We start from the raw sequence: 15,601 nt of genomic DNA, 5'->3' as shown, positions 1-15,601 counted from the left end.
GAGTGCTGCTCCTAGGATCGTATTTAAAGTTAGCCTGTGGCGCATGCCTGCGGTTAATTTACAGTTGCACTTGGCAGAGGGCCTTACCTGTCCTCCAAATCTTACCATTCGTTAGACTAACAGCAGGTCTAGCTCCGTGTCACTTCAAAGCGAGAAGTCAAGGTGTGACACGCTTTATGTCTGCTTGAACCATTTAGGGACTTAGCTTGGATTTTACTCGTCATCCCTACCTCCTAATCGTTCTTCCGAAATCGCCCCCACTTGGGGGACTGTCTTCGGGATCGTACCGTCTGTCGTTCGTCCAACCATCCCATCGGACGAGCTCGCAGGAAACATACTGCGAAATAGCTAAGGGTCTTCTATCAGTCTTTGGGCCAATATCTGTCCGCACCACGGTGAGTATCCTTTCTCCAACATCAGTAAAATTGTTGTTTGAATCTGGATTAAAATAACTGTCCGTCTTGAGCGAAGACTATTTAATTCTTACCGCTCCATATTCATGTAATATTGAACTTTTTTTCCCCACTGAAGACGATGATAATGTAGGATCGTGTAGTAGTTCCAATAATTTCGTCTTTTGTGTGTATGACAATATACATAAATATACTAATGTCTATGTTTTAACAGACATTCTAATTTTGAGATTAGTAATTTTCTTTGCAGTAGTCATTATTATCATTTACAGCACAGCCTCTCATGTTGCTCCTGGTTTTGAGAGGAATGCAATGGGGTCCTTGCCACGGATTACACGCACATTATCACTCCGGTTATGACAATGCGTGCCCCTATGTTACTCGGGCTCTAACCCCACATGTATGACACGGAATGGGGAATATGAGCTACTCTGAAGAATACATCAGATGTTGCCAGCCCGAGTTTAATAATCAGGCTTATGACCTGAAGCAGCTGTGTCGTTCATAACACTCATCGCAAGGCTGACGGGCCAGGGGAAAAAGTTGGTGATGGAGAAGAAGAGAGGAGGTAAAGAGTGAAAGTCCCTGTGAAACACGCGCCTTGTTCCCCGCGTACAGGACTTTGAATCCGCTCTGGCAGACAGCTAGCTAGCGCGGCAAACTATGAGCTCATTTCCTCTGCAGCAATCAAAAAATCTTACTCATCGCGTATCCAACAGACTCTACGAGTTGACAATTGTGATCTATTATAGCCTTTTATTGGGTCCCCTGTCCTCTTTCAGGGCGTTAATCACTAATGAACAAGGCTTGCAGACTGGTTAATAGCAGAGCATGAGCTGTGTGGAGATTAGACCAGTTTTAGTCGTGCAATTGTCTGGTTTTCCCGTTGACTAGCTCACCAGTGGTGGCCAGACGAGCACCTTACAATCCCACACCTATAGCATTCTATCTCTTGACTCGCAATAAAACAAGCCTCTGTTGACAGTATAGCATGGTAATACCGATAAGATATTGCAAGCATAACTTGATACAGGTGTAAAGACGCACATCTTGCATGCAAGAGATGCCACTATTTGGCCACAAGATGTATCCACTCGGCAGGTGTATTACGTGGATCAAACGGAAAGTCCGGGCTAAGACTCGGGGTGAGAGAGGGAGATTACTTCGGAGAGACGGGACAGAATTCCGACGGATGAAAAAATAAATAGATCATCTCAAGTCGCAAAAAGAGGTCGGTGTTCCTTCAAACAAACAGGTGTGCATGGAATGGTATAGGAAATGAACTCTTTGCCGAAAACAATCGTCGGGACATGGGATGAGTGACAAGTTGGCAAAGAAGATGGAGAAAGGGAGAGTAAGAGGAGAGGGTGGGGCGATGGAAATGTGGCTGAGTTTAAAGATGCCCCTCTCTACTCAAATAAACGTTTCATCGACGGCGTTATTTGTCGGAGTCGATGGACCCAGGCGGAGCGGTGTATGAGTGGGAGCTGGGCTATTGGTTGGGGTAGAATGTCCCGGTAAAAACCCAATTTCTACTGACATCAGGGGTCAATGTAAATCATCAGCAGACTTAGGGAGAAAGGAGGGAAAAAAATCTGGATCCCGCCTAACTGTCGTCCCCACCTGCGAACTGCGATGGTTTATATACACTACCAATGGGTAGTTAGTATGGCAAAACAACGCTAGCGATGAGGTTAAAGGGAAGGAGGAAAAAACTGTGAGTCAGGTGAGTGAATAAACAGCGCACCTGCGAGCTAGAGGACGTCTACAAAAATGCCAGGGTGTTTGATTTCGCATCGTTACAATTCAACGTCGAGAGGGGCTTTTTCCGCTATTTCAGTCGTATGAAGGCGGGTTTGATTCGCTATAAAAACTCTGCAGGCCCTCACTCCAGGTGTGTGCGATTTACTCTAACTGTTGAGTGGAGAAAATATACACTGGTAACCCTACACGTAGGTCTTCATATTTTATGGCATTCACAACCCTAAGAGTTTTGTTTTACGGCGAGTTCGTGGCAGAATGAAAGCTGATAATAGGCCTATGTGAACTCAATAGACAAAAGGCAGTGGAAGAAAAAAGAAGGAGAAAGAATTAAAAAGGCACAGGAGATGAAAAAAAAAGATGAAAGTGATGACTTGTTAGCACTATTGCATAGTTTGTGGTTACTCCAACCAGTCTGGATGGTGGCAATTGGTAGGACCAGTGTGATGTAGGTTAGCTAAATCGGGTCAGGAACATTGACCCCGTGTCCCACAGAAGTCCCTAACAGCCTCAGGCTACATTCCCTCTCACCCTCAATCCTCAACAACTCTGAACTTGACCATAACAAGTGAAAGGCCTCGTCAAGGGGGCCATCACGAACTCCACTGTTATCATCTTGACTTTACGGAGAATCTTAGCATCTTTCCTTTTACGCGCTAGCGCCACTCGATTCACAAAGGACCGGGCGGGTAGAAGCGTTAATTGCTGGCCTTTCTTCAACGCTGTGGATGTGCGCCCGAAGCCGGTGACCGTGACAATGGCCCAGTCTTTTCATGCCAAACAAAACGGCTGGTGATTACACCGTCCGCTGAACCCATTCAGCCACAGGTGGCGAATGGGCATTCGATCATGTTACAGTTACACACACAGTGTCCCGGGCATTATGTTACATCACAAAGGATAAAGGCATCTATGTGAGTATCTGGGACTAAGAACCTCCACAACCATGCCTTTCTGTAAGCCAAGTTCCACATTGTGCATGGCCCATGAAGGGGAGTGTGGCATTGCTAGACTGCATGTCTCGCTCGGTACTCTTTCATCTTACCAGACTTGTCAATTACAAAACAAAGCTCCGCTTCTTCCTCCCTGCCTTCTTGTCTGTCTACTAGGGGCTATCAAGTTCGCCTGAATATCTCGCCTCGTATAAACACACACTGAGCCATGCTCTCCCACACGTTGATATAACCGATTTTATTGCAGTCCTTCGCTTTATTTACTTGCACACACAGGTCAAAATGGGGGAAGAACGAATGACGATTAACCAGTGGAAACGATTAAATATGTACAAGTGTATCTAGTTTATATTGCAAAGTATGAAGGCTTCATTTCTGGAAAAAAAAATTAGGTATCGATTTTCACTGATGTTTCTCATGCTATGAAAATCGTGTACATTGTAAAAAAAAAACCACCCCAACCCAGTAAGCATAGAGACAATTGTGTTCGAACTTTGAGTGATTTTAGAACAACTCTCACTCTCGACATCATAGCGCTTAAGTTGTTTCAGAAATTTTTGGATGATTTCTTGGTGTATGTTCCATACGATATGATATTCTGTGTCATCTCAGAAACACGAAGGTAGTAATGAAGAGAGCCAAAATATTTATAGGAAGTAAAAGCTTAGTGAAATAGATGCAAACAAGCATTTATTCGGAATTACAAATATGTTTGATTCATAATTTTTTTTTTATTTTTTAGATGCAATGGGAATCGCTTTGTGAGAACAAGAGTAAGGTGGAAAATGAATGATGTAAATTCCGTTAGCAGCACCTGAGAAGCATTCCAGTTTCATTCGCAGATAAGATTTAATGGATCTAAACACGCAATGCGCGTAGTATTCACTGCAAAAATCTACCGCATCCAATCGCCGGTGATGAAAGTGAAACCCAAAGCAGAAGGAAGTGGTAGGGAGGGGGGTAACGGTAGCCCCCCTTCCACCCTTCAGCTTCACCAACACCCATCACATCACTTGACGGAGTGCACCACCCGCTACCTGTCTTCCCGTCCGCCCTCCATGTCTACCTGCTGACCCGGGGTCGAACCACCGCCGAAGATTCATTCCATTCCGCTTGCCTGAACTTGCCTGGTTCAAGAAGGAGGGAGTAATAATACTAGCAATGATAATAAGACGGAGAAATGACTTTCTTTGGGGTCTATTTGCGTGACAGGTGAAACGTGATGAAGCTGGCTTCGTGCGCACCTGACTTCTATTTGGAGCAACAAACTTCAAACAGCTACAAGAAAAAAAAAATCACTTGTCGGAGGTTTTTGGGCCACATCGGCATTTCTTGTCCTTAGAAGGTATTAAATATGAAAGTATATATTGCTCAAGGGGATTTGGCATCGGTTTATGTTGTGTTTATCTTAAAGGTGTTCCCTGCTTTCCCTTGGGCCGAGCCCAACTTTCCCTTACAGACTGGTGTGGAGGAGGCGGTGAACGACGTGGTGAAATGGCGAAACATTCATCTAATTTGAAAGTAATTAATGACTTTTTGGAAGTAGTACTTCAAATTGATGTGGACAAAAACAGTTTATAAATGTTAAACATCAAACGCAGAGGCAGCCTAGCTCAGCTCAGCCGAACACAGCATGCAGCTCAGAGCACAAATTAGGTTAAATGAATATTAATGTTGATCTTCTCCATTAATCATCATTTTGTGAACGCAATTCCTTACAATGGGCAGAAGGCAAGACAATGTAGCTTTGAAAATGATCTGCAACGTAGAGGGGAATATAGACTCGCAAGTAAAAGAACAAAAAAAAAAAAACAGCATTGTGATCTGCAAAAAGGACTACGTGATATCGTGCTTCATCAGGGATGTGGTCTCATGTATATGAAAAAATAATCATCAAGCTCAGTGATACGGATCCATGCAAATGGGAGTAAAATGAAGATGATCTTAGTGGAAACATTCAGAACATCCTCATAACAGACGTTTCATGCAAGCGAACAGAAACAAATACTTGCGGCCTTAATGGGCTGTTCAAGTTGGGACTCCTATATCCTCCGCTTCCTCTACAAATACCAACGTTGGGGATTACTTTCTTCACATCCCTGTGTTTATATTATGTATGTTATGTATTTCCTATCACGAGTTTAGACACTGTATTAACTAACAACGGAAGGAAGTGAAGTGTAGTGTATCTTGCAAGAACGACTATCATTCTAAAATGCACTCCCCCTCTCCTTCCTGTCTCTATTCGGTCGACTGGCTGTGTGAGAGAGGGCGAGAAGATTGAGGCCCATTACATCAGTTTACAACTCTCCACCTGACCGCGAGTCGCGCCCCAGCTAGCAGGTTCCTTCATCTCCACCTTTATGGCTCTGCTGAAGAATAACGTACCAGTCAGCTCTCCAACCGAGAAGCAACAAAACACATAAAGGAAATAAGAAAGAATGGGGAAAGGTGCAGAGGAAAAAAAAATCTTATTTACAAGGCATCGACAAATGGAGAGATTAAGCGTGACGGCCGTAGGGCTTTCCGCGATTCCTTCTTTAAGAGAATTACAAGAAAAAGTAGAAAGGAAACTTACGGTCCGTGCGTAAAGGACTCGACTATATCCTGTCCGGTATTTGGTCTCAATGTAGCGTAGCCGTACTGTTGTTTGCCCAAAACTACCAGTCACTCTTAACGAGTGGAATGGAGATTTTCTGATTTCGCTGATTTGAGCCACGCTCAAAAAAGGTCCTAATGACTCTCACTGCGGGCGTTTAATATGCAAAAAGGTACATTTTGTTTTTCTCTCTATTGTTGCCATGTTAGCTGCGTCATTTATTTTGTATAAGATACCGCAATATGTGTAAACAGCAAACACGTCCTTCTAGGAGTAAAACAAGTGTGTTGAATTTGGTTTTCTCTAACTTTCAAGACTTGAAAATGTTTGTCTTATTGAAATCACATCATGTCAATTAATGCATAAACTGCAGGTTCCATTAAAGCGTTTTCATTCGTGTAGAGAACTTTATATTTGCAAACGTAACCAAACAAGACATCTCTCATCTGCTGCAAGATAATCTCTGTACCAGGCGAAGATGACAAGAAGCTTGACATTCACTAACCTGCTCTTCAAAACTTTGGCCTAAGCGCTTAAGACTTCCTGTCCAAAGAGGGCAGAGTTCTAGGGTGGGGTCGTCGCGACCAGTATAAGATCTTTGAACTTTCCCAGTGTAGGTTCGCTGAATTCTCACATTCCAATCGCTCTTGGATTTGGGAAGACGTTAATCCGTCCTTACAAAGGTCTTCCAGAAGGTTTCTTTGGCCCTCTATAATTATCCATTCAAAGAGGAGTGCGAGGGTACAAACACTAAGGAGAAGTCAAGAGCTGAGAGAAGAACACTGCTATTATCGATCAAGATGGATCCAAAGGGGTCCAATTAAGGATGTACTTCCGAAATGAATGACCTTAGTTCCCCATGCCTACATACATCATTTACCAATCTTTCACGCTCAACAATGTAGGTGGCTTAACAAATTATTGATGAACAGCATGTGTTCAGTGAATAGCAAATAGCTTCGTAGCCATGTATGCCTGGGTCTCAATCCTCTGCATACGGCCATTATCTGAGTGTTAATTGCTCGTCAAAGACCTCTGATAAAATAACGGGGCGATGAACTCATTGATTATACACAATTTCCTAGAAATAACATATGAATTACGTGTGAGTATTTTGCCGTCAATGAGAACTTTTTCCTAGCTATGCGTCTTCCAGTGTCATGTGTTTCATCAATCGTTGTTTCATCATCCAGTCAGGAAAGAAGCAGCCTGGTGGTATACCGCCATGTGGAGGAAGGTTTACCTCGTATTATCACGCCTATCTCTCTTTCCTTTCCCCCGCAGACCCACCATGGTAGCTGCCTCTCAGTGGACTCAATTGGTGGTGCCTCTCGTGTGCTGCTGTGTCGTGGTCGGCGGCTGGCCCGGTGTAGGTGAACGATCATCGTCATCCTCTTCATCGTCCACCTCATCTTCCTCGTCGTTGACGACGTCAGGTGACAATCATGTAGACGACGAGAGGAAAGCGCAGGTCATAGAAGCATTCGAGTCGACGCTCTTGGGGATGTTCGGCTTGAAGGAGAGACCAAGACCGAAGGGAAAATTACGAGTTCCGGATTATATGATGGACTTATACCGGACACATACACAAGCTGACGGGGGCATTAATATGCAATTCGACTTCAAGCACATAGAGTCAGGAACGGCAAACACAGTCAGAAACTTTCATCATGAAGGTCAGTTTTTGAGACTCTATAGTAGTGGTGAAATATTATTACCCGAATATCTAAAAAGCATATTATTCTCTTTATCGTAAAGCCATAAGGTGCTAAGCCATGCAGTTAAACAAATGCCCTTTACACATACTCCACATATTATTCGTCACAAGAAATAGATTTACGAGATAAAATGATATCTAAATCATAATTACTGTAGGATATGCTTGGTATATAACCGAAGATAAGCAAATGTATGCCGAGTAGGAAAGAACGGTCCATTAGTTGAATGTTTATTGAAATTTAAAACAATGACATGTTAGTGTCAACGCCTGTGTCCTGTTGAACTATAGTCTTACATGAGAAGGAAATAACAGACACATCTTCTTCTCGAGTTTTTCCCCCATCATGTGGTACTACTGTCATGAATACCATCATTTTTTTAATGTCAAAACAAGACTGAAAGTCGAATCAGATAGGCTGTTATGTTCACCGTCAAACATTCTGTGATAAAATTCAGCGAAATATAAATCATTGTTATGTGACAAGGAAGTGATATCCCACCACTTTGCCATGTAAGCTCGCACAACGTGCTGAGGTATATGTTAATGACAATTTATATATATTTATATCATCTGAAAAAAGGGTCGGCCAACAATATTTCCACTGATTTGAACAATCTTTCTCTACTGTATTGATATGCTAAAGTGTTACACTAATCCCCGATCGAGTTATGGCGAGCCAATTTTACGAGCTTTTGTTTTTACCCTGTGTAAGACATGTGTCACCTATATATTTATGCGCGTGGGAAAACAAATACCTTGTTCTTACCTCCGCAAAAGATGTTATATTTTTGCCGGCTTTGGTTGGTTTCTCTGTTTGTTTTCTTGTTTGTTTGTTTGCAAAATAAAAGTATGAACAAATTTGTACGAAATTTTCAGGAAAAGATGATAATGACACACACACACACACACACTCACACACACACACACACACACACACACACAAAACCAAGCAAGAAAACACCCTAGATTATCACATTTTGGTATAGTTATCAGGATCAACGTCTGGATCCAGAACTTTTAAATGATTTGTTATCACTGGGAAATGTATATGGTCATGCTCAGCATAAATGTGCCTATAGGAAGTCTGCGCTCTCTGATTGATTTTCTAGTTTAGAATGGTATAATTACACGTTCTGGGGTTAAAGTGAATTCAATGGGTAGATAATATGCTATTTTCATGACTGGGGTGGAAGTAATTAAAAAGGCCAAACAAAAGTTGAAGAACCGGCCTTGTAATCGCTGTTGCTGGGAAGCAGCACAAACGCTACCACAATCTTCGGTAACCAAAACCCACATCAAAAGGCCAGGGGTCACGTGACCATTGATTTCATGCCACCATTTTGAAATCGTTAGTAGGCTTTCAACTGCACGGCGATTGAGTCTTCTTCTGTTGTTCGCAAACTTGTAATAAACGGTGATAACTAATCACTGCTCCTTTCGCTCTAGTGATTGCCCACCAAACATGATTATATCCTTTTACTTCTAGATATATACTAACTTTTTTCAAATTTTCTTCATTTTACGATGCAAAACTCACAATGCCCGTCGCCAAGTTTTGATTGAAAATATGATTATCTAAGCCAAAGGCATGTTCCAATATGAAAAAGTAATATACAAAATCAGTTTCAAATGCATACGTATGTCTCTTTCCCATTTTTAACACTTTTTATTTTCTGATATCTATGACGGATGATACAATATCAAACACTGAAGGAAAACGCATTAATGTATACGCATATGGATCAACATTTATAATTATAGTATCAGTACAATGAGTACACATTGCAGTATCATTCAAGGTGCAAGTCTAATCATACTATACAGTTGTATGGTCTTTGATGGATGCGTGTAGCGCAGAAGTGTACGTCTTCTCAGATCATGCCTTATGACGTCATTACTTCCGTTTTTCGATCTCAAAGTGAGCGAGAATGTCAAAGTTGATCAGTGGATTTGTCTTCCCGCGCAAATCTGGTAGAAGTGTTTTCAAGTAACTCGTCCACTGGTTCACATACTAAGTAATTGATAATATCGAAGCGCCTTACACGTCCATGGGAATGCAACTTGTCAATGTCTGGCTGAAAGGTATAAACTTAGAATTGCCTTGTACATGCTCTGCAATTCCGGAATTAGAACAATAATGTAAATCAGTCCACTCTAAAAGTTTCATTATGTCTGTGTTGGAGTAACGTTCTTACCAGAGTCGCCCAAGTTTCTGACAATTGACAAACCCCACGATTGACCGTACTATCTATCACCAGAAAGTAAATAGACATAATTATGATAGGATCATGAAGAATCAATCTTCAAGATCTCAACAAGAACTGTATACGACTGGAGACGCAATTCTTGGATTGATTAAGTAAGAACGGTGTTAACAGAATAATATCATTTGACACAGGTGCCATAGAAAGTAGGAAGAAAAAGGAATACACGATCTCAAATCTCTATTGTAGATTACACTGTTACCAATAAACAAGAGTCGTCACAGTTTGTGATTGTTACTTTTCTTGTTATTGTTTCTTTCCACTAAACTTTAAGTGATGCTCTGTTATCTAAATCTAGGCAGTGCTTCTTCGAATAATATCATAAACCCTGAGGATGTAACAGTCGATCGTGACAGAAACTGTAACGAAATTTCTAGTAAAAGATTAGTGTCTAAGTCCCGAAAGAAAGCTTGACTTGACGTTTGTAACATTCTAAATATTGCCTGGAACTTAGTAACAGACTTGCAGGCTGCATTACTTAAGGCGTCCATGGCAAAGAATTATTTTATTGTCATGTCAAGGTACTCTGCACGAAAATTGAATCTAATGTATGTTTATCTATGAAAAAAAAAAGAAGAAGAAACCAACTGCTGTAAGATTTCCTTGAGCAACCCTAATCAGTTAAAACTCTTTGCAAAAAGTTTATTTTCGTCATCCAAGAACTTTTTAAATAATGGGTTTAATCTTTCTTGAAGTTTCGGTTTGATATTAGTAAACAGAGAAAACATCACACATTCGTACATATGGAGTTTATGCGATGTTATCTCGAAAAATGACAATTCAACTTTGATCAAATATTAATTCGTGGAAAATTGAGCAAAGAAAATGGGATTCCATCGAGATATTGGGATTCATCGGGATATAATGGGATTCCATCCAAATATTAATTCATCTACAAAGTGAAGTTCACCACGTAGGCTTACGATAGGACAGGACTATTTTTGGCCCGTTGTAAGGCAGGCGAAAATTGGATCAGGCTGAGCTGAGCGTTCATCAGCATCCAGTTGTTGGGTGGGGTCGGTCTTTCCCGACGACTGACGACCCGCTGGCTTGGGCGGGACGACAGGTCGTGGCAGGCAACATTTAGTCTCATCCCAGCCAATTGAGCGGGAAATCAGCCAGGACAAGCTGTCCATATCTCCATCGGATTCCCCGTCCTGGCAAGAGCAGCTTGCTGCCTCAAGCCGCCGCATGTCGCTTAGGAAGCGCGGGAAAATCCGCACTGATGCTATAATGCCCTGAAGAACCTTTTGCCGGTGCCAAAGGGGTTATGCTCGTTGACAGGTCTATTAAATATGCTTAGAAATTCTTTGCCACACTGTTTTAAAGCATACCCATTTAGAACTTTCTCATGTTAAATGTTTGTAAATATCATAAGGTTTTATTTGTTATTTTGCTGTATCATATCCGTCCTCTAGGGCGCAATTCACATCCTAGTTTGGAAACTGAAGTATTATCCTTAAACAGAATTAACATTAAGAGCTGCATAACCAGCACACTTTAGCACTTGCTCTGTAAAAGAAGTGACAGTCTAATGTGTTGTAATGCCTTCGATGTTTGCTCTGTGCAATTCTAGCACACGAGACACCAAGCCATACAAATGAAGCTCTCCGTTTGCTTGCTTTCTCCCTTACACTTGTGATGAAAGAGATCTTCGCTCAGTAGCTGTTTAATGGCTATTATCGCATCATTTAGCGCGATTCTTATCTCAAAGCAACTACAATTTCAGCCAATCGGGTAGGAATATCTATTTGCTTCAGAGCTGTAATAACTGCTGATGTGAGAACGATTGCAAAAAACAAATAGAGAGTCTAGTGTCAGTATAGGACCTGTGACTAACGAAATTCTCTTCACGTTATCCCTCCTTATACAAGGTAACAGCTTGTCCCTCGGTATGTATTCCCAGGGTTTTATAAGGCTTCATCCGAAATGCCACTGAGGATTAAGGGAAAATGTCACACGGGAATGGATGAACAAGAATTAAGAAATAATTGCTTTGAAAGTGTCTTGAATTTCAACCTGGTTTGGCACGAGTCGCGTCTTCCGGCTCTCAAGCGCTGCTCTTATCATATCGTCTGTCAGTTCCTTCAGAGAAAATTGCCTTCAGTGCTGGGCATGTTATCCGTTTTGAATGATCGTAGCTTTAGTAAAACAAGAGAGATTTAGCAGAGATGCACGATGATGCCATTCTCATTGTACATAAATAAATAAATAAATATATATATTTGCATGGGATATAGAGAATACCATAATATGTTTTGATGGGCTATTAAACATCACAACCTTAACAAAACAATTGAAGAGAGTGCTTGTACTTCGTTAAATCGAGGTTTGCCTATCATTTCAATTATACACGTATGTTTATTTGTACTTGTTTGTATACCTGCCAACTATAAACACAAGTTTGCCAATGACTCGGAAGAGAAAATTTGATTTCCCCCAAAATGTGAGAAGACTGCAACATACTCTTTCTATCGCCTTCAATGATGGTGACGAATTGTGGTGTATGCACGGCAATTGACTCACAGTGACCCGCTAAAATTTCCTAGCATTTTCCTTCTTTCCCCAGGCAAGCAGGAGAGTCTTGTATGCTTCTGTAGCAAATATGGAGATAATCAGAACTTGTACATCATTAGTAGGCTTCGCCAATAATGGGACACTTTTTTATGGCGTAGTTTGAGCTGGAGATTAGTAATATAGCACATCACGTGTGTTGGCTTGTTCGTACATCCGTTAGATAATGCATATTGTCAGTTCGGTCGATGGTTTGATAAAACCAGGGCCCTGGTCCCGTCAATTAACTCCTGATATTATTACTATGATGTCCAAAAAATCGTCGGTTTAATACTCTCACTCGTTCTGCAAAGCAGGATAAGAATGCTTTATCTAATTGTATTGAGAAAATCTTTCAGAAACCGAAGTGTTTACGAGAGTGTATTTACGTTTTCTCTATTTCTTTTTGTTCTCCCATGCACAGAGGCTACTCAGGTTGTCTCAAACGAGCGACACAAACACAAACTGATCTTCAATATTTCGACAATTCCCGACGAAGAGGTGGTAACAGCAGCAGAACTGAGATTGTTTCGCAAGGATATCGACGAACACAGCATCGTAAAACGACATGCTCTACGCGACCAGGGAAGTCTCAAACCGATACACTATAGGCAAAGGATAAACGTGTATCAGATTTTGAAGCCAGTGGCGCGAAATCGCGATACAATTAAAAGGCTTATTGATACAAGACTAGTTGATGTGCGCAATGTAAGTTGGGAGTCATTCGATGTCCGTCCAGCTGTGCAGGCATGGCGGCAAGAGCCGAGCAAAAACCATGGGTTGGAGGTTGAGCTCACGGACTCCAGGGGGAAGGTGTCCCCACTCCAACATGTTCGCGTTACGCGACAAGCAGATCAGAGCGTGATCGACGAACTCGATGAAGTCGAAGACAGATGGTTTCAAGAGCGACCGCAGATCGTTACATTCAGCGATGACGGCCGCACGAAGCGATCGACGGGTAGGGGTCGAAAGAAAAAAGGCAAGCGACTGAAGGCCAACTGCAGACGACACTCGCTGTATGTAGACTTCAGCAGTGTGAACTGGAACGATTGGATTGTTGCCCCGCCGGGTTACCAGGCCTTCTATTGCCATGGCGAGTGTCCGTTTCCCCTGGCAGAGCACTTGAACACCACCAATCACGCGATCGTACAAACGTTAGTAAATTCAGTCAATCCAGCACTAGTACCAAAGGCATGCTGCGTGCCAACAGAACTTAGTGCAATTAGCATGTTGTATCTGGACGAGTATGACAAAGTTGTTCTGAAGAACTACCAAGATATGGTGGTAGAAGGCTGTGGCTGTCGATAAACTGTGTTAAGAGAAGAGGAAGGGATCTTGACTCACTAAACCAAGAACTAAAATGATATGGAATCCCTAAGGGTCGATATGTTGAGAAATCTTTGAGTGAGTGTTTTCATGGAGACAGAAGAAGATATATATTATTACCGCTCTAATGTGTGCTATCTTCTTCCCAGACATCTCGAGATGAAAATAGCAGACTACAGGTTAAAAACCCCAAACAAACACGTGAAACTCGGCTCCACGTAGATGATTATATATTTTGGTGCTGTATAGGATGATGATGTGTTTTTTGGTGCACGACCAACTCAGCCAAGCTGAAGGAGATGGTGACGTCTATTTAAGTAGTGTTGTATTCTTCACTCAAGTGTATTCATCGTCAACTTTAATATTGCCTTCACATTTCACGCACTGCCTCGTAACGTGGTAGTGTGTCGTTCAGAACGTGTCTTCCCGATTGTGATTTACACTGTAAGTTTTAACGAGAGGCGAGGACTATTTTATGCGTTTTTGTCAAAGTATTCGACTTTTAAGAATTACTATTTGATAGCAAAGTTTGCTTGACAGTGACAGTATAGCATGGGTAGGTCTTCAACTACCTTATGCCTGTTTTTTAACGATCCACCATGATTGATTCATGACGCAGGTTAGTGTTTTACCGACATTTTTATTGTCTATCTTCAGACTTATGTAGAATGTTTTTATTTTCCCACTGTATTCCTTCTTCTAGATTTCCTTCATGTTTACCTAATGCCTTTAACACAACTCACGGGGAAATTGATTGTGACAGATAAAGTTTAAATATGCCCTCTTTCGTAAGATTCGAGAGAGTATTGGATGTGATAGATTTAGTGGTATGATCTATGTGACGTATTTCCACTGGGGGAAATAAATATAACTTATAAAATAAATCATTAAATACGACTTTGACGGGTAATTGTTTGCTCCCTTCATGTTCTCCGAATGAATCATGATTTCACGTCTTTTCCCTTTAAAAAGACCTGTCAAAGTATAGCATAAAGAAAAAAAGCGAAAGGCTACAGGGATTTCTGTTCGCTTGTTCATTTGTTGCGAATTTAGAAATTTTATGAACTTGGCTTTTTACACAGTAAGGCATTGAGTTGCGATCAATGTTAATTAATTGTAATTCTTCTTCGACACAGGGGCATGCAGATCCTATCGACAAAGACAATAATAAAGTGATTTACTGCCCAATGAGTGCCGGTGGAATGTCACCACTTAGAACAAATTACTGCACAGTGAGACGAATTTGGCTGGAATTATTGTAAAACTTGTTTTCTCCATGTGTTCTAGAGATGAGATCCTCTTTCAGACACAAGGACAATATCAAATGATTTGCGTATGTGACGAGGATGCGAATGCACAAAGCATCCAACAAACTTATTTCTATCCAGCCACCAGCTGTGCACCGATTTACCATTGTGCTAATACTCTATTACGTAATACCACCTCTAGCAATATGCATATACGCTCAAAAGAAGCAAAATATAGAAATTAAAGAGAAAAAATCAAAAGTGTGATGAAACTTATACACCCTCATTTCAGAGATACCTCCCTGTTTGATTTTCTTTTTGTTGTTGCTTTCTTTCTATTGAAATCAATTTTGCCATTCTCTTTGCGCCAAAACAAATGAACTCTTTACATGTAGTTTGATTGATTCAGAAAGCGGAAGCGATCTTGTCTCTTCCGTCTGATCATTGTGGGAGATAGAACCAGAACACGTGACCTGGTCATCTGATTTTGTTGTAACGATATTGTCGAAGACTGAATCTAACTATGTTTGAGTGACATGTGAGGATAAAGTCCCTCACACAGAAAACAAATTTCGCTTATTGCAAGTATTGATTGCATTTTACTTTTCGTCAGTCCACTAACATCACGACGTTATATCCTTTTTTTTTTCGTTTTAATTCTGCTCCTCAGCGCTTCCAATGAGCGTCGATTTTATGCTAAAATGTATTGCTTGTGTATATTTCAATGATCGATGATATCTCTTTAGATTCGATTGTATTTTAATT

At 41.3% G+C, this 15,601-nt stretch overlaps 1 protein-coding gene across 1 annotated transcript; it reads left to right on the top strand.

Moving 5' to 3' along the window:
* Positions 1-222: 222 nt before the first annotated feature.
* Positions 223-13,798, top strand: LOC139718010 (bone morphogenetic protein 2-like). Its single transcript, XM_071629497.1, has 3 exons — positions 223-395; positions 7,011-7,402; positions 12,688-13,798. Exons 2-3 carry the CDS (start codon positions 7,018-7,020, stop codon positions 13,569-13,571), a joined length of 1,269 nt encoding a protein of 422 aa, XP_071485598.1. The 5' UTR covers positions 223-395; positions 7,011-7,017; the 3' UTR covers positions 13,572-13,798.
* The last annotated feature ends 1,803 nt before the right edge of the window (positions 13,799-15,601 follow it).

Source organism: Diadema antillarum, unplaced genomic scaffold, assembly GCF_040938485.1.
Source record: "Diadema antillarum isolate AM-2024a unplaced genomic scaffold, OU_Dant_1.0 scf00000087, whole genome shotgun sequence".
NCBI classification, from domain to species: Eukaryota; Metazoa; Echinodermata; class Echinoidea; order Diadematoida; family Diadematidae; genus Diadema; species Diadema antillarum.
This window is presented reverse-complemented; position numbering and strand designations above follow the sequence as displayed.

Coding starts and splice junctions, on each gene's coding strand:
- LOC139718010 (XM_071629497.1), top strand. CDS start 7,018: ATGGTAGCTGCCTCTCAGTGGACTCAATTGGTGGTGCCTCTCGTGTGC. Junction 7,403..12,687: donor CAGAAACTTTCATCATGAAG/GTCAGTTTTTGA, acceptor TCCCATGCACAG/AGGCTACTCAGGTTGTCTCA.